Here is a 19995-nt window from a genome sequence, read left to right on the forward strand (position 1 = left end):
CTGTCACATGGAGCCATTAGGAAGTATCAAAGGTTTTACATCATCTACTAATTATCAATCAATTTACCTGTCTATCTGTCGGCTTGGCTTTTTATCTCTCTCTGGCTATAACATCTATCTATCTATCTATCTATCTATCTATCTATCTATCTATCTATCTATCTGTCTGTCTGTCTGTCTGTCTGTCTGTCTGTCTGTCTGTCTGTCTGTCTGTCTGTCTGTCTGTCTGTCTGTCTTCTTGCTTTTCTACCTCTATCTTCCCCTTTCACTTTTAAAATTATTTCTCTCTCTCTCTCTCTCTCTCTCTCTCTCTCTCTCTCTCTCTCTCTCTCTCTCTCGATAGTTCTCTGTCTTACTTTGCAACACAGTAAATGACTTTGACCTTTGGTGCCATAAAGGGCAAAAGCACAGGAGGAGTTAGAGAGTGAGTGAGTGAGTGGTGAGTGAGTGAGTGAGTGGAGGAGAGAGAGGGAAGGATAAAATAGAGGAATTGGACAGAAGAGTCAAAAGACAGCTTGAGATTAAGTAGGAGACACTATAATGAAGTGTAAGCAGTAGGTGGCTGTCAACACTAACAGATATAAAAAGAGTCTGATGTCAGTATACTGAAGCATATTCATTACTGCTAAATGATTTATACAGAGCTTTCAGTAGCACGTCTGGATCACTGATTTACCTGCTTTAGGTTTTAATTCCAGGAGATTTTTATTTATATAGTTTACTAATCAATACAGCAGTACATTCTATTCAAGTACTTTCAATTCAGTTTTATTGGTATTTCACTTATACAGAGATGTAGATCTTTAGAACCGTAATGGACAAGACATTTCTAAAAGTGGCCTGGAGACACTGAGACAACAAAAAAGAAATAGACACATAGATAGAATGATGGAGAGATTATTGAGAAAAAAGTTGGAATTGGCAATAAGCAGGACATAAATTGATAGAGAGATTGGGGAAATTGAAAGAGTAAGTAAAGATGAAAAGCAGTGAGGAAGAAAGAAATATATCTAGAAATAGACAGAGAGACTGATAAAAGGAGAGAAATGGAGACAGTAAGTAAGAAAGAAAGAAAGAAGAAAGAAAGAAAGAAGAAAGAAAGAAAGAAAGAAAGAAAGAAAGAAAGAAAGAAAGAAAGAAAGAGATATAGAAATGTAACAAAAGACAAAACAATGCATATGATATTAAAGAAACAAAAAGAGAAATGGTAAAATAGAGATTGTGAAGAATAGAGAAAGAGAGAAATAGAACTGAAAGCGATGTTAAATATGGAAAAGAAATAGAGATTCAGAGAAATAAAACAAGAAATTAAAAGAAAGGGAATGATAGAAAAAGGGTGAGAAAAAGACAAGGTATTGTAACAAAAAAAGTATAAGATTTTGGTTATATTTTGTTTTCTGTCGCCATTAAATCTTTTTAAATCTGCATCACACTTTTGCATTCGATTCTATATCTAACAATAAAGGTCATTTAAGCTGCGTTTTTCTTTCTCTTTTCGTCTCAGGAGCGAGGGAAGGTCGGCGTCATCTTCAACGTGGGAACAGACGACATCACGATCGAGGAGAATGGAGTGGTGGTGAGCGATGGCAAATATCACGTGGTGCGCTTTACTAGAAGTGGCGGCAACGCTACACTGCAGGTGGACAACCAGCCGGTCATCGAACGCTTCCCAGCAGGTAGGAAGCGTACACACTTTCATACATTTGGGTTAAGCAGTGTAACACCAAACTGATTTTATGAGAAATTGTATGAACTTGTATGAGCCAAGACACTAGAGGTAGACTCACATGTAATATGAAGGTTTGAAGATTTTCAACATCATGCCATTCATATATCTGTGCAAAGCATGTCATGATAAAGTATAAATATAAACTTTCTTCTAGAAGCCACTAACTCAAGAGCATTTATATATATATATATATATATATATATATATATATATATATATATATATATATATATATATATATATATATATAAATATATATGAAAAATCAGTAAATTGCCAAAATTCAGAAACTAACAAAAACATATTTGCTTTAGACTTGAACTATTGAAGTTTTACAAATTCATTCAATTAGTATCAATTGATTCTATCAATACTTAAATTTATTATTTTTTTTTTTTTTTAAACACGTTTATCGGTTGACACATTTTCTAAGAAACTAATTTGTAAATGAATTCATCTTTTGCATGTCATGACTAAAATAAATATTTTGATTCAAACTTCATCCAAAGACTAAATTGTGTTTTATTAAGTATGCAAATCGAAGCATATTTATTTAAATGACCCACTGGTTATGTGAAAAATAAAAAAGATTCCATGTTAAATCTATTGTTCTATTGAAAAAATAAGAAACCTGTTCACCTCTAATGTCTTGTCATAAAATAACAGAAAGAGAGAGAAGAAAAAACTTTGGTTGCACAAACAATTCTCTTTACACAACACAAGAAAAGGATTTAAATGATGTTTTTCCCAATAATCAATGATCATATTCTCGCTATAAGGGACTGATGTTGTAAAGACAGATTTTATTCATCTGTTCCCTTCCGTGCAGCATGACATTAGCGAGTTCTCAGCTTTCTGATGACTCTTACAGCTACATAAGAATCTAAAAGATGCAGTGACTGGATACATGTGTCACGGAGGAAGCACATTAACAGCTTCCATGCTGTGGAGCGTTAGATAGTAGGCGGGAATTGGGAATGACTAACATTGCACACCGAAAGTATTAATAAACAAATAAATACTGTTGAATGCAGCCTCGGGGGAGCTTTATATGCATGCTGCGTGTGTGTGAGTCAAGCTGTGTTGGTATAAATCATCCACCTGCAAGAATAACAATATGCACCCACCTAAATGCACACACACTCTGCCATGCTGTAGATGACTCCACATTTTCCATATTTTATTCAGGGTTTTTTTTTGCTGTTTTTTAAATATTTCTTCTCTCTCTCTTTGTCCCTGTCTCTGTCCGAGGCAGTAACTTTACATCCACTGTATTGCAAAAGAAAAAGGAAGATGTTGTCTGTCTTTATTTTCCCTATTTTCACACTAGGTCTCCATTGGAAATCTTTGGAACTGTAAATTAAATTTTATGTTATGCTGCTGTTGATTGAGACTGAAAAGATTTTTCCATGTTGCCACACCAAAACTGTGCATTTCTTTTTCCCAAATGATATTATAATTCTGGTGGAAGCTTCATAAGAGAATTCTGTTTTGTACATAAGGGTGTGGGTTTGAATATTTTTAGCCTTTTGTGAAGACCCAAATTATGTCCTTATACAGGTTACTATAGAGGTGCCAATATTTACAGTTTGCAAGATTTTGAGGCCTTCTTACAGCAGTACAGGAGATCACAGTTCATTCAATGAATGATATAAATCACTAGTACTACTTGAGTTTACTTTAAATTTACACAGACTTTGTTTAGCTAAATCATAGAATCTCAGATCCAATAGAAAACAAGAGGCAATTGTTTTTTTATAATAACAAAATGATTTATCACAAAATATTTCCAGTTGGTTACTAAGCATGAAGTAAATTCATTACAGTTATTAAGTCAGTGGAATGTAAAGTTTGTATTAAGTTGTATTCAACCAGTTTCCATATCAACTTTTCATTTCCTCAAGGTAAGAAGTTGTGATATTTATGATTTCTATTATAACTAATCCCCTAGAAATACATCATATGGTAAATATTTGTGGGCACATGACCATCCTATCCATGTTCTATTCCAGACTTAGTCTCCTTGTTTTGCCTTTATAACCTCCACTCTTCTCGGAAGGCTTCCACTAGATTTTGGAGTAAAGCTATGGGGAAGTGTGATCATTCAGCTGTAAGACCACTTGCTGTCTCTTCCAGTGAAGAATAATGTGACTGCCTAAAAGGCATTTTGAATTTAAAGACAAATGAGTGCTTGAAACTTTGTGGTTACAGTTTTGGTGAGATAAAGTGGAGATTACAAGCTTCTGGCTATATAGTGTACTTTATTCAGTTGTGATACAGTTTTATTTAGTTGTCAAACAAAAAGGTATTAGTGAGTAATGGAATGTACTGTTACCTACCAGACTTTAAAATGATCCAAACAGCTACAGAATCTATTGGATTTTAAACAAAGGTCTGTCTAGATAAGGGATTTTCAGTAGAACATACATTTAGAACATACATTTTTTTGCACATAAAGACCTGCATTAGCTGGTTAGTGCCGTTAAGTTTGTACACTATATGAACAAAAGTGTTGGTACGCTTGACTTTTCCTGCCATGTACGGGTTATCCCTAAACTGTTACCACAAACTTGGACACACACAATTGTATTTGGATAGAGTAGCATTAAATTTCATTTGAACTAGGAGACCCTGTTCAAGCCTGGAGATGCCCCCTGTGCACAAAGCCTGCTCCATGTAGATATAGTTTAAATGGGCTGGAATGGAAGATCTTAAATGGCCTATAATAGAATGCTGACTTCTACCCTACTGAGCACCTTTGGGATGAATTGGAATGCTGACTGTAAACCGATTGGATGTTTCTAAAATCTCAGACAAATCTTTAGGTGTTCTAACTTTTGTCCATATACTGTTTAAATAAGACTAGTTAATGTGGTTATGCCTGGTTTCCACTTCTGTCTGGTGTCATGGAATCATAATAGCAGTGAGAATCCATACATGCATTTTATTTTCAGTCTGTATTTTTTTCTTTACTTTATGAAAGTCATGTTGTTGCTTCAATGAAATGAAATATCTATAAAAAATAAATAAATATGGGAAACCTCCCATTTTTAGGTCAATGTCTCAATTATGACATATAATTTATAGCATAAACGACAGTTTCCATTGTGATTGGAATGCCGCTCTGGAAAAGGTTCATGTCTCTGGATAAGGGCGTCTGCTAAATGAAGTAAATGTATATGTAAATGAAAAGAGGATCTGCTACCGAGGCTGTAATGGTTCATATTTAAAATAAAAAGCTTTGGTCAAATGATGTGCTTTGCCTTCAGATTAGACCACAGTATTTGCAATGAAAGAGGAAGAGAGTGAGAGAATGCAAGATAAGCATAAAAGAGAGAAGAGGCAAGAGAAAAAGTGACAGAGATAGGGCAGAGATCTTTCTTATCTCAGCCTGTCCACACTCATTCTCTCATTTTGTGTCTGGAAAAGGTCGATCGCTCCATCATCCATCATCGCTGAGCAGCCGAGCTACACATCTCCACGGTAACAGTGCAAGTGTAATGGCAGACACTGGCTGCTCAGGCTTTGTGATGTTAAACATGGCATTAGGAAAGAATCAGGGATGAGGAGAACCTCAAGGCTGAATTTACAGCTTCTTTTACAGTATATTGTCACCTCTGTATCTCCTGAGAACTTTGATGTTTTTTGTGTTTTTATATATTTGACATTACTGAGAGTCCATTTGCATTGCAGTCCTCCAAGCATTCCTGTATATTGTGTGTCTGTGCGTGTGTGTGTGTGTGTGTGTTACCATATTTCTGAGTGTGTATATAGTTTTGCAGTCAAAGCAAAAGGTGAAGGAATGTGCGTATAAATTAATTTTTTTTTTATAAGAAAATAAACATTTCAACAGTAATATGTACAGTGAACGTACCCATTTTAAATGTTTATGTTGTATGAAAGGGAGACACTCTGTTCCCAGGTTCTACATAAAACTACTATGTTCTTCTAAAGGGCCAAACCAAAACACCTTTAAGTGGTAAACCTTGTTTTCAAGTGTTCAGTCAGCTCCGGATGACTCTCTAAAATTACAGGCAAAACCAAGCTTTAAAATCTGCTTGTCTCGCCAGACAAATTAAAGCTTGAAAATATAGAGTAGAAAGAAGGAGAGGTCATTTGGATGATTATGATTAAACACTGACCCAGTTAGAGAGGCACAAATGACCCCAGGAATGAAGCAGATGGAGCACATCCAATATATAACACTGATTGATGGAGTACTAAGTATATCCATATGGTTAGGCTTGGGTATGAAAAATATTTGTAGATTTACTTAGGAAAATCTAAGTGTTTGTTATTCAGTAAATTGTTGAACATAAGCGGTTTAGTCTGGGTTTAGTCAGGATTGAGTATATAGATCGGAAAGTTTCAAATATACGCTAAAAAAGGATATTTTTCTAAATTAATCTATAATCCTATAATGTCCTAAAACAGGATATTGGTGAGTCCTGGTGTCGAATTTCAAAACAGACAAGACAAAACGTTCACCAGACATCAGGGATTTTACTAAACTCACTGTATTGCTTTGTTTGTCCAATGCATCCTCTTGGGTCTTTCTTCTTTCATAGAGTGTTTGTCTTTCTGTCCGAAGCTAAGCTGAAATCTTTTGCTGCTTAGGTCACCTTAATAAACTGAGGCAGATGGTTCCCCAGGGACATGCACACTATTATTGCGTCTCTCTCTCTCTCTCTCTCTCTCTCTCTCTCTCTCCCCGTCTTTCCCACAGTATTTGGCTCATTCTTCCCTTGCCTCAGTCAGTCTTATCTTGCTAAAAATGCCAAAGGCTTAACCATCCTTTATTAATGTTTTTTAGTAAATAGGCTGATTTGATTTTTTTTGTATACAGATGAAAAAGCAATTTTAGAAAAACATGCACACTTTGCAAAGAATTTGTCAAGGGGATTATGGTTGGTTAACAGTTATAGCTTTTTAAATATGCTACTTTATTAAGAGCATTTGGTCCACTCCAGAATTATTGACACCCTTGAAGAGGCAGAGAGAAAAAGTTATGCTTTATAATAAACCTGTCTCTCTATTTCAAAAAGGTTATTTATTGGTCACGTATATTTCCAAACCAGATATTTGTTCCAATGGGAAACCCAAATCAAATATTTAGTAATAGCTTTATTAGTCTCAATCATATCTGATTCAACCCTGCTGAAAACCAGAGAATATGAAAGAGTTGAAAATGCTATGTATGGAAGAATAGGCATACTACAGGGGTAACTTAATAAAAATGGTAATTTATGGGTTACCAATCATTTGAAAAGCACTGTTTTATGGAAGCAGGAATAAAGTGTTTTAAATAAAATTCTCCTGTATGCCTATGTATTAATACTTTTTTATATGTGTGTGTCTATGTGTGTGCACGTGCGTGTGTGTTTGTGGGCACGCACATGTGTGTGTGTGTGTGTGTGTGTGTGTGTGTGTGTGTGTGTGTGTGTGTGTGTGTGTGTGTAGCTGGATATATGGAGGATATAGCTAAGCCGGATAGTACAGAGACAGTGCGGATGGATGAATATAGCTGGCAGTGTTTTGGTAATCAGCAGAGAGATCTATGTATTAATCTGGCTAGCAGAGTGCTGCACACACCACTGCTTTTAATTCACTACTTTATAATACTTACTGTCTCAAAAGCCCACCAACTCTGCAAAAGTCATAAAGAACACCGTGAAGCTTACTGAGGGATAGAGATTCTGCTCTTACTCTCTATGGGAATTTGTGTGTTTAACATCATCTCTGAGACTGCTGTTATCTGAAATAGCATGGCAAACAACAATAATATATTTCACACTGGCCTCTGCACCTGTTTCCTCGCCGAAACCATAGCAGTCCTGTGCAGCTTTTTTTTCAATAAGTGCTGTATGTTCAGAACCATGGACAGCTACTCAACAGAGTACACAGATGCAAAATTTGTGTTTATAATGTATTAGATAATTACAAAGAACGTCTCTAGGTCACGTATGTAACCTTAGTTCCCTGAGGGAACTAAACGCTGTGTGGAAACGCTTTGGGAACATGCCCGAGTGTTCACGCTTTTAAATAATGTGTATAATCAGTCAAAAATTTGACTCTGGCTGTCACCGGCGGGGTGACATCACGACCAGGAGTACAAAACGCATACATAGAGAGGCAGCATCAGCTTCTGTAAGAAAGAAGGAAGCTCTGCAAGGACACCGGAAGGTGTGGCATAGAGACGCAGCGTCCCGTTCCCTCAGGGAATTAGACGTTCCCTTTCAGGAACTCAAGCTGCATCAAAATGCTTTGAGAACATTGTCTAATCACACCAGACTGACCAGTCCCCGCCCAGTGTGTGTCTGTCAAACACAGCTAGAGGAGGGCACTGGGGTCTAGGTTATAGGACCTGCATCGTTATATATGTTTTGGAGGGGAACTCCAGAGGACCAAGATTTTAAGGCAGCCACACTCCGTTTGGAGTGAGCTCTGACCCTGAAGGGAGCAGGGAGACCAGAGGACTCATAAGATGATGTGATGGCATCAACAATAAACCTGCTCAGAGTCTGCTTATTAGCAGGGAAGCCCTTTCTTGGGAGAACTGTAGCAGACAAGCAGCTGAATCAGCTTCGCACTGTTCCCCTCTGGTTCTCACTTACTATTTCAGTGTACAGATGCAGCCTTGGCCACGCCTGAGCCATGGCATCCCCCTGTGCAGGCTCCAGCCATGGCAACTGGAGGAGTAAGCCATGGTGTCTGGATGAGTAAGAGAGAACCAACGGGGACAGTGCAACTTCTCTGGAGACGCAAACAGATCCATCTGTGCTCTTCCGAATTTCTTTCAAACCTGTTCCACCACATCAGGGTGAAGCCGCCATTCCCCGGGTATCACCCCCTGCCTCGTGAGGGTGTCTACTGCCTCATTCAGCCGGCCCAAGATGTAGACTGCTCTCAAAGAGAGAAGTTTCCCTTGGGCCCAAAGGGATCTGGTAAGCCAGCCTGCACAGAGGGCGCAAATGCAGCCTGGTGACAGTTAAAGGCTGCCATTCTCTGACCTTCCTGATGGCCCTAAGGATGGCCACAATGCGGCCAGGAGAAAGCTGCGCACGTGAAGTAGTCAAATCCCATATGACACCAAAATAGGTGGTTCTCTGTAATGGAGAAAGCACACTCTTTCCGTCGTTCAGACAAAACCCCAACGCCTTCATGTGGGCGAGAATGACATCTCGATGCCGGACCGCCAACTGCACTGATTGAGCTAGGATCGACCAATTGTTGATGTAGTTGAGGATGCGGATGCCCTGAGACCTCCACAGCATTTTGTAAAGGTACGGGGTGAAAGGGCAAGGCCAAACGGAAGAACCCGGTATTGGTAAGCTTCAGCCCCGAAAGTGAACCTCTGTGAGAAGGAAGGATGGACACATGAAAGTACGCATTCTTTAGATCTACCGTGACAAACCAGTCCTCGAATCTGATTTGAAGCATGACCTGTTTGAGGGTCAGCATCTTGAAGTCTTGAGTTTCATGAGGGAGCGGGTTAGCTGATGTAGAACTAAGATAGGACAGAACCCTCCGTCCCTGGGAACTATGAAGACGGAAGGAGACCCAAACTGAATCGAGTAGCCTCTCAATACAGTGTGCAGGACCCACTGAGACACATCTGGAAGAGCTTCACGGCAAAAGCCCCTTCACGGCCGGATCCCCAGAACGCTCTATGTCAGGCCTTTTTCGCCGTAGCCCTCTTGTTTAAGATGACAGTCCTCAGATCTGTCATTTCTCGGGGCTTTGGCGCAGATCCCTGACAGTGGGAGTAGGAGACGCGACGCTCCATTTCTGCCGCCCGGGCACCTCCCACATTCAGTTAATACAGCAGTTCAGCCTGATACGCCTTACAGGACCGCCATGGTGTGCAGGGATGCAGCGGCTTGACCTGCCAGGGCTTAAACCTTCCCCCCGATCCCGGGAGAAAGATAGCTCGCAAACGTTTCTTCAACCCGCCGAGTCGCACCATACCGTGTACTTTCCACTGAAGTGTCATGACCATTACACTTCAGTGTGCAGGTCTGGAAAGAACGGGAGATCCTGACATGTAGGTAACGACCTGGTGTTCAGCATGCTTTCGAGCCTGTGAGCGAGTGCTGGACCAAGCAGGTGAGGTTGGAGAAAGAGACAAGCCTGTCTCAAAACCCTCTGCAAGGTCCATTTGCAAACCCCAGAAACTGCTAGTCCCGTGAGGAGCGCGAGCTCTCTCCTTGGAGAGTGCCGCTCGGGAGCGGAACAATGGCATTGACATGCAGCCCGCTCTCTCGAGAACCGACTAGCATGCTCCGCTCTCAGGAATATATATATATATATATATATATATATATATATATATATATATATTTATTTTATTATTTTTTTTTCTTCTTTACTTTTCTAAGACAAACAATTGACAGACAATTCAACACATACACACAGAGCGCTTCGTGAACAAACAGAAGCTGATGCTGCCTCTCTCCGTATACATTTTATACTCCTGGTCATGATGTCATCCCACCGGTGACGGCCGGCGTCCAATTTTTGACTGATTATACACATTATTTCAGAGCGTGAATACTCAGTCGCGTTCCCAAAGTGTTTTGATGCAGCTCAATTTCCAGAAAGGGAACCTAAATTTGTGTTGTTTCTTTGGGTGGTTGTGTGTTGCTGCTGTTGTTGTTGTTGTTGTTGTTGTTGTTGTTGCTGTTGTTTAGAATATCTGGTTGAGACTAGAGGTGGGCATTAGGATAGGGATTATGGTACTTAATGCTGTTTAGAGAATGTGTTTGAGACCAAAGGTGTGTATTAGGATTGGGAGTGGTGGTGTTCTTGTTGCTGTTGTTTTTAGAGAATGTGGTCAAGAATAAAGATGTGCATTTAAACTTGGGATGCAACAAAAAGTTGCAGAAGCAGGAGTTTGTTACTTTCAAATAGGGACCACCCAATATACAAATTCGAAACATTCATTCATTTATTCAGTCATGGTTAATAGCAAATTGGTAAGGTTTGTAGTGGCTTTATCTTAGACCTTATATTGTGGAAAATATACCCTAAACTAGAAATTCAGTCCATGTAGATTTTTAGCCCTTACTATTAAAGCAACTTCTACTCCAGGTTTAAATGCGAACATACTAAATATGGAATTTTAATTAGACACCAGTGTAGGTGCATGATGGTATGGTTACCAATACTGCTATATATTTTCCACTTATCTGTGAAGGTTTCAGCCAGATATGGAAAGCTTTCCTCAGTCAATTCACAGTCTGTGAATTCTGAGACTTGAATTTATGTAAAAGTATGTTACATAAAGCATACTTCATAACCAAACCTGAACAGAACAGCTGGCCAGTGATAGATCCTGAATGCAGCCTGCATGAAGGCATTCCAACTGTTTTCACAAGGTTGTAATTACACACTAATGAAGTACGCTTACCCGGGATGATACAGATGATGCAGCGCTGACACATGTGGCTGCCATTCCTGGAAGTCAGCCAGGGACTCTGGGTAGTCCCTTGGAGGAATTTTGATTAGTTCGTTTGCAGTCAAGTTGCACTACCAGTTAAGGAGTCGGTGGCAATGGATTGAGCAACTTTATTAGAGTGAGAGTGTGAGAGAGAGAGAGGAAGGGAGAAAGGGAGAGGGAGACAGAAAAAAGATTGCTTCCACTAATTAAAGAACTGACAACTTTGATTTCTCCAACATCTTCCGCTCCTACTGCTGGCAAGAGTGAAAAAGAAAGAGAGAGATGGATAGAGTATAATAGAGGTTAAAGGACAGTCAACACTGAAGTCATTAAAGGAAATAATGAAATAATTCTCGGTTTATATAGACACAGATCATTAAATGTTTGACGTGTCTGAATTTTGACCGAAAAAAATAAAACGGAAAAGCAAATCAAACTGTGTGCAAATGTAATTGCTGTGTTTTAAACTGGTTGGTTCTATACAGCAAGACTACTCAAGTTTCTGGAGAATAATACAGTGCCCTCCACAATTATTGGCACCCCTGTTTAAGATGTGGTCGTGGACTTCTAAAAATTCTCCTTTTTTTTAAAACAACATAGAACCCAAATGCAAAAAAAGAGAAAAATCCAACCTTTTATTTAAGTACATTACTTTGGTGGTAAAAAAATCACACACTTAGAAAAAAAAAAAAAACTTGAAATCATGTGTGCCACAATTATTGGCACCCCTGATGTTAATACTTTGTACAACCTCCTTTTGCCAACAAGACAGCACTTAATCTCCTCCTATAACATTTCACAAGATTGGAGAACACAGAGAGAGGGATTTTTGACCATTCTTCTTTGCACAATCTTTCTAGATCATCCAGTGTCCTGGGTCCTCTCTTATGCACTCTTCTCTTTAGCTCGCCCCACAGGTTTTCGATTGGGTTGAGGTCTGGGGACTGAGATGGCCATGGGAGGACCTTGAGTTTGTGACTGCTGAACCACTTTTGTGTAGATTTTGCCACATGTTTTGGATCATTATCCTGCTGAAAGACCCAATGACGACCCATCTTCAGCTTTCTGGCAGAGGCCATCAGGTTTTTATTTAAAATATCCTGGTACTTCAAAGCGTTCATAATGCCATGCACCCTAACAAGGTTCCCAGGGCCTTTGGAAGAGAAACAGGCCCACAGCATCACAGATCCTCCACCATACTTCACGGTGGGCATGAGGTGCTTTTCGGCATACTCATCTTTTGTTTTACGCCAGACCCACTTAGAGTGTTTGTTGCCAAAAAGCTCAATCTTAGTCTCATCTGACCAAAGCACACGATCCCAGTTGAAGTCCCAGTACCGCTTAGCAAACTCCAGGCGTTTACGTTTGTGAGTGTTAGTGAGAAAAGGCTTTTTCCTTGCATGCCTCCCAAACAGCTTGTTGGCATGTAGAGAGCGTCTGATGGTTGTTTTGGAGACTCTGTGACCCCAAGATGCCACTCTTTGATGCAATTCTGTGACGGTGAGCTTGGGAAATTTTTTTACTTCTCTTACCATCCTCCTCACTGTGCGTTGTGGCAAGATAAACTTGGGACCTCTTCCAGCCTTGTTTGTCACTGTTCCAGTTGTTTTAAACTTCTTAATGATTCCTCTGACTGTAGATACCGGCAAGTTAAGGCGGTGGCTATTTTCTTGTAGCCATTGCCTGACTTATGAAGGTCGACACACATCTGCCTTACTTGAATGGTGTGTTCTCTTGTCTTTGCCATGTTGACAAATGGGTAAGAGAATTAGGCCTCTGTGTCACGTCATATTTATACCCCAGGAAACAGGAAATCATGAATTACTAATTAAAAGTCCCTAGATACCCTGACCAACCTTAGCAACTACAGAAAAATATATATAAAAAAAAAAAAAACAATTACATTTTTCAGAGTAATTGTTAGGGGTGCCAATAATTGTGGGACACATGATTTCAAGTTTTTTTTTTTCTAAATGTATGATTTTTTTTACCACCAAAGTTATGTACTTAAATGAAAGGTTGGATTTTTCTCTTTTTTTGCATTTGGGTTCTATGTTGTTTTGAAAAAAAGGAGAATTTTTAGAAGTCCACGACCACATCTTAAACAGGGGTGCCAATAATTGTGGAGGGCACTGTATATTTGGCAAAGGCTATGTATATATTTACATGCAAAAGTTAGCACACCCTTGGGCCAAAATAAAGAAAGAATAGAATTTATATTTAGTTTTCACAAAAATTCCTTCATTATTGAAAAGTTTATTTTGCTACAGTTTTACGAGTAATCTTAGAAGAACTTCCTGTGAAGACTATATCTATAATAAACTACAGACACATTCCATGTAATCACGTTATAATACCCTGGCAGCGGTTCATGAGTGGAGGGCGGAGCCAGACTGGAACAGAGCGCACTGATTAGTCTCATCAGCTGCAGGTGTAGTCTTACCACTTGTTCCATCCAGCTTCGTCCTCCACTCACAAACTGCTGCCACGAATACATTCATAAACCATTATGCACACTTTCATATTTATGTATTATATAAATTACATTATATGGACAAAAGTATTAGACATAGCAGAATAACATTTTCCCTTTCACTTGAGACCCAAACCTATTGCAGCAAGGCAATACCCCTGTGCTCAAAGCCAGCTCCATGAAAAGCTCTGACCTCTACCCCATAGAACACCTTTGGGATAAATTGGAATACTGACTTCACCCCAGGCCTCCTCACCTTACCTACATCAGTACCTGGTTTTCTTAAAGCTCTTGTGGCTGAATGAGCACAAATCTTCACAAGCAAACTCTAGTGGAACATCTTCTCATAAGAGTGAATGATATTATAACAGCAAATGGGGACTAAATGTGGACTGCAATATTGGAAAAGCTCATATGTACTTAATGGTCATGTGTCCACGAACCTTTATATGCAGTATATATAAATAGCTATTGTTTTGTTATTCTGATTGTATAGTCAGTGAGTAAAGGAACAATGTGTAATACAGCATATGGTTTACATTTGGTTTATAAATGGGTCATTAGACATATAGTCTTTATAGGAATTCTGAAAATGTATAGAATTTAACTTCATTTTTGCCTATTATTTGGTTCATTTCTGCAGCACATCTCAAATTTCTAATATCTTTCCATGTTTGGACTTTACTGTGTTTGTCTCTCAGTGGTGTAAAGCCTTTAGATAACATTTTGGCTCTCAGCTGTGTGCACCTCTGTCGTTACTTCACCAAAATAAAACATATTATTCAACCATGGCTAATTTCCTCAAATCAGGGCAGTATTTAATATGGATTTAGATGGTGGGTAGTAAGGATTTAATACCACATCTAAGCATACCAGTATGCAGAAGTTACACAGGAAGTATGATTTAAGTGTAGTAAATAAATGATCAACTCTATTAGCTTATCTTTTTAATCACTGGCAGATATTTTCTTTGAATGCATAAATAACAACATACCAAAAACCTGATGATGTTATTTCATTCATTTGCAACCTTAAAATAGCAAAATTAAAGTGTGGTAATAGTGTGCATGCTTGTTTCGATTTCATGACCTGGATGAAATTTGGCTTAATAGTGTGCATTACACAACTCTGAGTATAACTTTTACTCTATAATTATTGATGCAATGTTGGCACTTAAGTTGGCAACTTTGTTCAAATTGAGGTGATAGTGATACAATGAACTGCTTATCATTGCACATGCCATGTTTAGGGTCCTCGTGGTGCAGGATTTGCATAGAATAAGGGATAGTATGAGCTGTGTGTGTGTGTGTGTGTGTGTGTGTGTAAGAGAGAGAGAGAGAGAGAGAGAGAGAGAGAGGCCATGTTATCATGTATTAAAGTTTTTTTTTTTTTTTTCTTGACAGCTATACCCCTTATTTAAACAGTTTTGGTGTGGCAAAGCTAAATCAATATTTAAAATCAAATATTTGTTTGATGAGCTTCACAGCAGCAAGAAATCTGCTATTCCTTTTGGGTTAAATGATCAAAGCTTATTGAAATTGTGGTTTTGACTCATGTCTTTTTTTATTTTCACTCAGAAAATATCTTCCTTTTGGTTGACATTATGAAAAAATTGTTCAGCATTATACAGTATATCCACTGCATTGTATGTTGTTTAATCTGATTGCTATTTTTTCGAGTGACTATTTTGAATGTGTTTATAAAATCCTATACGTTGTCTGTAAAGACGGAGCAGGAAAACGCTGGTCTTCTAAATTCTTCATAAATATGTTTAACTCATTTCCTAACTAAACTACTATTTTAAATACACATGGTAACTAAAGCTTTGTTAACTTCCTAACCAAAAAAAAAGAAAAAAAAATCATTTAACCGAAGAAAGCATAACAGCATTTTTTCGCAAACACTAAAGCTGATTTTAAAGATAATAACCTGCTAAACTCCTGCTTATTTCTAACCTTTGACGTCTAATCTTCTGACCTATGGACATTGAGACTGTAAGATGTTGAATTTGTTTTTTGTTTGTTTTGTTTTGCTTTCTCCAAATTCTCTAAAGGGAGCTTTGATAATGAGCGCCTGGCTATTGCCAGACAAAGAATCCCATACAGACTTGGTCGGGTAGTAGACGAGTGGCTACTCGACAAAGGTAATAAACTCCATTAATCCCACTTAATGAGCTAATCGTCTAATTGACTTAACCACATCTCTGAAAGAGGGGCAGACCCATCAGTGCTTGTTGTAATTCCCCAGCATTTGGCGACAAAACAGACAGCAGAAGGGCCAAAATGAGAAAACTAATGAACTATCCAGTGTGTTATCGTGTACTGATCATAATGGTCATGAATCAGCCTCTTTTAAACAAGAGCTTCATGGATTAATTGTAATTGTATTCAGTATCATGAGTATCATGATATCTATTTCTGTGAAATTGTGTAGATATATCCTGTAGAAAAAAAATTTGAATATCTTAAATAGATATTTTGAATAGAAATGGATTTATATAAAAAAGTAATTATTTGTAATTCTTTGACACTGGATTATACAATATGTCCAAAAATGTATTTCTTGACATGGGACTGCACCTCTTCAGAGTATTAACCCTACCAATAACAAGCACATAACATCCCCCTAACCCCCAAAGCAACAGCCATACCCCTTACAAACTGGTTATTACGCTTAATCAACATCCCAGTGTACATGGCTGTTGTGAATTGATGGAAATCATGTTAATCATGGAAGCATTAAGCCAATTATGACCTTGATCCCAGTTTGGGCAATTGAACCTTTATGCTCATAATTATGGGCATCTTTAAAAGTTAAAGGGACTGAACGATCTCAAATTGACTCAACTTTAACCCTTTGAGTGCCAGACACCCCACCCTGCGTGCGCTATTGTTGGTGATGCCGTGGGTGGTTAATTTCTAAAGCAGTGTGAGCATTTTAATTCCTTTCATCTTTTTTGCTTCCTATACCTTCCCTTTCTCTTCAAAAGGAAAGCAGTATACGCATTAGGCTAGCGACACTAATCACATCACTAGGTATATAAAATGCACGAGCATTAGGTTTGTCATCTTTTTTACTTCATGAAAGAATTGAAGTCTACATTTTGAGCCAATTGTAAAGCTCTAAGCAATCTTCACGAGGCTATTAAATATTAAAAACCAGTCCAGGCATGAAATTCTAAACCATATTAATTAGTTTGAAATGCTGAAGTAAAGATTTCTGCACTGACACATTCTATTGGGAATTTTCTGATTGTATGTATATATATATATATATATATATATATATATATATATATATATATATATATATATATATATATATATATATATAGTTCTAGCCAAGCATTACATTTGAAAGATATCTAAATTATATTATCTGAGCTGTAACGTCTTTTAAACTCCTCTATAATTACTCCTTCAGATGAAATATGCCCAGGCAGTGAACCACACATATTGCTTAGAAATCATTAGCAAGAAAGATTTGTTTTTGTAGACACGCTGGAGATTTGGAGATTCATCTGCTCCTACAGTAGGCATAATCTTCACCAGGCAAATGAATGTGTTCATTAATAGGTCAATTAGTGTAGGACATAATATTAGTTCAACATGAAGAGAAGTAAATGAAGAGAAGGGAATAAATGAGGGAGAGTCAGAAAGGGGGGCTGTTAATGTGTTTCTTTCAACTCAAAGGGTTAAAGCCATAAGCCATAGTGATAACCAGAAAGATATCCAGATGGAGAAAGACAGATTCCCAAGGACGAGTAGAATTTAACCACCTAACAGCAAATCATATCCAACCTCGGTCTAAACTCTGAGAGCTGCCAGGCCTCAATCGTCAACACCAATCCGATTTTTTGAGGATTTTAGCAAACACTAAAGCTGATTTTAAAGATAATAACCTGCTAAACTCCTGCTTATTTCTAACCTTTGACGTCTAATCTTCTGACCTATGGACATTGAGACTGTAAGATGTTGAATTTGTTTTTTGTTTGTTTTGTTTTGCTTTCTCCAAATTCTCTAAAGGGAGCTTTGATAATGAGCGCCTGGCTATTGCCAGACAAAGAATCCCATACAGACTTGGTCGGGTAGTAGACGAGTGGCTACTCGACAAAGGTAATAAACTCCATTAATCCCACTTAATGAGCTAATCGTCTAATTGACTTAACCACATCTCTGAAAGAGGGGCAGACCCATCAGTGCTTGTTGTAATTCCCCAGCATTTGGCGACAAAACAGACAGCAGAAGGGCCAAAATGAGAAAACTAATGAACTATCCAGTGTGTTATCGTGTACTGATCATAATGGTCATGAATCAGCCTCTTTTAAACAAGAGCTTCATGGATTAATTGTAATTGTATTCAGTATCATGAGTATCATGATATCTATTTCTGTGAAATTGTGTAGATATATCCTGTAGAAAAAAAATTTGAATATCTTAAATAGATATTTTGAATAGAAATGGATTTATATAAAAAAGTAATTATTTGTAATTCTTTGACACTGGATTATACAATATGTCCAAAAATGTATTTCTTGACATGGGACTGCACCTCTTCAGAGTATTAACCCTACCAATAACAAGCACATAACATCCCCTAACCCCAAAGCAACAGCCATACCCCTTACAAACTGGTTATTACGCTTAATCAACATCCCAGTGTACATGGCTGTTGTGAATTGATGGAAATCATGTTAATCATGGAAGCATTAAGCCAATTATGACCTTGATCCCAGTTTGGGCAATTGAACCTTTATGCTCATAATTATGGGCATCTTTAAAAGTTAAAGGGACTGAACGATCTCAAATTGACTCAACTTTAACCCTTTGAGTGCCAGACACCCCACCCTGCGTGTGCGCTATTGTTGGTGATGCCGTAGGTGGTTAATTTCTAAAGCAGTGTGAGCATTTTAATTCCTTTCATCTTTTTTGCTTCCTATACCTTCCCTTTCTCTTCAAAAGGAAAGCAGTATACGCATTAGGCTAGCGACACTAATCACATCACTAGGTATATAAAATGCACGAGCATTAGGTTTGTCATCTTTTTTACTTCATGAAAGAATTGAAGTCTACATTTTGAGCCAATTGTAAAGCTCTAAGCAATCTTCACGAGGCTATTAAATATTAAAAACCAGTCCAGGCATGAAATTCTAAACCATATTAATTAGTTTGAAATGCTGAAGTAAAGATTTCTGCACTGACACATTCTATTGGGAATTTTCTGATTGTATGTATATATATATATATATATATATATATATATATATATATATATATATATATATATATATATATATATAGTTCTAGCCAAGCATTACATTTGAAAGATATCTAAATTATATTATCTGAGCTGTAACGTCTTTTAAACTCCTCTATAATTACTCCTTCAGATGAAATATGCCCAGGCAGTGAACCACACATATTGCTTAGAAATCATTAGCAAGAAAGATTTGTTTTTGTAGACACGCTGGAGATTTGGAGATTCATCTGCTCCTACAGTAGGCATAATCTTCACCAGGCAAATGAATGTGTTCATTAATAGGTCAATTAGTGTAGGACATAATATTAGTTCAACATGAAGAGAAGTAAATGAAGAGAAGGGAATAAATGAGGGAGAGTCAGAAAGGGGGGCTGTTAATGTGTTTCTTTCAACTCAAAGGGTTAAAGCCATAAGCCATAGTGATAACCAGAAAGATATCCAGATGGAGAAAGACAGATTCCCAAGGACGAGTAGAATTTAACCACCTAACAGCAAATCATATCCAACCTCGGTCTAAACTCTGAGAGCTGCCAGGCCTCCAATCGTCAACACCAATCCGATTTTTTTTTGAGGATTTTAGCTTAACAGGCAAGCTCTCAGTCATAAACCTATTTCTAAATGCACATAACCTTTGAAAATATTTGGATAAATATAATCGTAACTGTATCCAAGACATACCTAAACACACCACTAACCAGATTTAAATTATTTTAAACCAAAATTAACTAGTCGTGTATTATCGTGTACATGTCACCGCCAGCCTTACTTCCCTAACAGACTGCAAACTCAGAGGGTTAAAACCTTGACATGGTTTGTGGAAAAGCTACACATTGTAATAATCTAATGCCTGACCATTGGATGACTAAAGGTTTCAAGAGATTTTTGTGAAACGAAATGAGGTCCCTTTAACATTTATTGTAATGTAACCATATTGATGTTTGTGATGTACTATGATGAGACTCATGAATCTTATTTGACTGATTGAAAATTGGCCGATTTTTATGTCAAATGTGGCACATTTTTACAACCTAATTTTGTATTGTCTGTAATTGTGCATGTATGAATCTGCCCACTGTGTATTGGTTTAAAGGGAAT

The 19995-nt window shown here is 37.9% G+C and overlaps 1 protein-coding gene across 16 annotated transcripts in view; it reads left to right on the top strand.

Moving 5' to 3' along the window:
* nrxn2b (neurexin 2b) overlaps positions 1-19995 on the top strand; it is a 634852-nt gene that overhangs the window by 579805 nt on the left and 35052 nt on the right. For 11 of the 16 annotated variants that reach the window (XM_046843343.1, XM_046843331.1, XM_046843334.1 and 8 more), the window contains 2 exons: positions 1505-1676; positions 15695-15784. In XM_046843343.1, the coding sequence (XP_046699299.1) occupies positions 1505-1676; positions 15695-15784 (262 nt within the window). The remainder of the gene's footprint in view (positions 1-1504; positions 1677-15694; positions 15785-19995) is intronic. The other 5 variants (XM_046843340.1, XM_046843341.1, XM_046843342.1 and 2 more) reach the window with 1 other exon arrangement.

Source organism: Silurus meridionalis, chromosome 28, assembly GCF_014805685.1.
Source record: "Silurus meridionalis isolate SWU-2019-XX chromosome 28, ASM1480568v1, whole genome shotgun sequence".
In the NCBI taxonomy this organism is placed as follows: Eukaryota; Metazoa; Chordata; class Actinopteri; order Siluriformes; family Siluridae; genus Silurus; species Silurus meridionalis.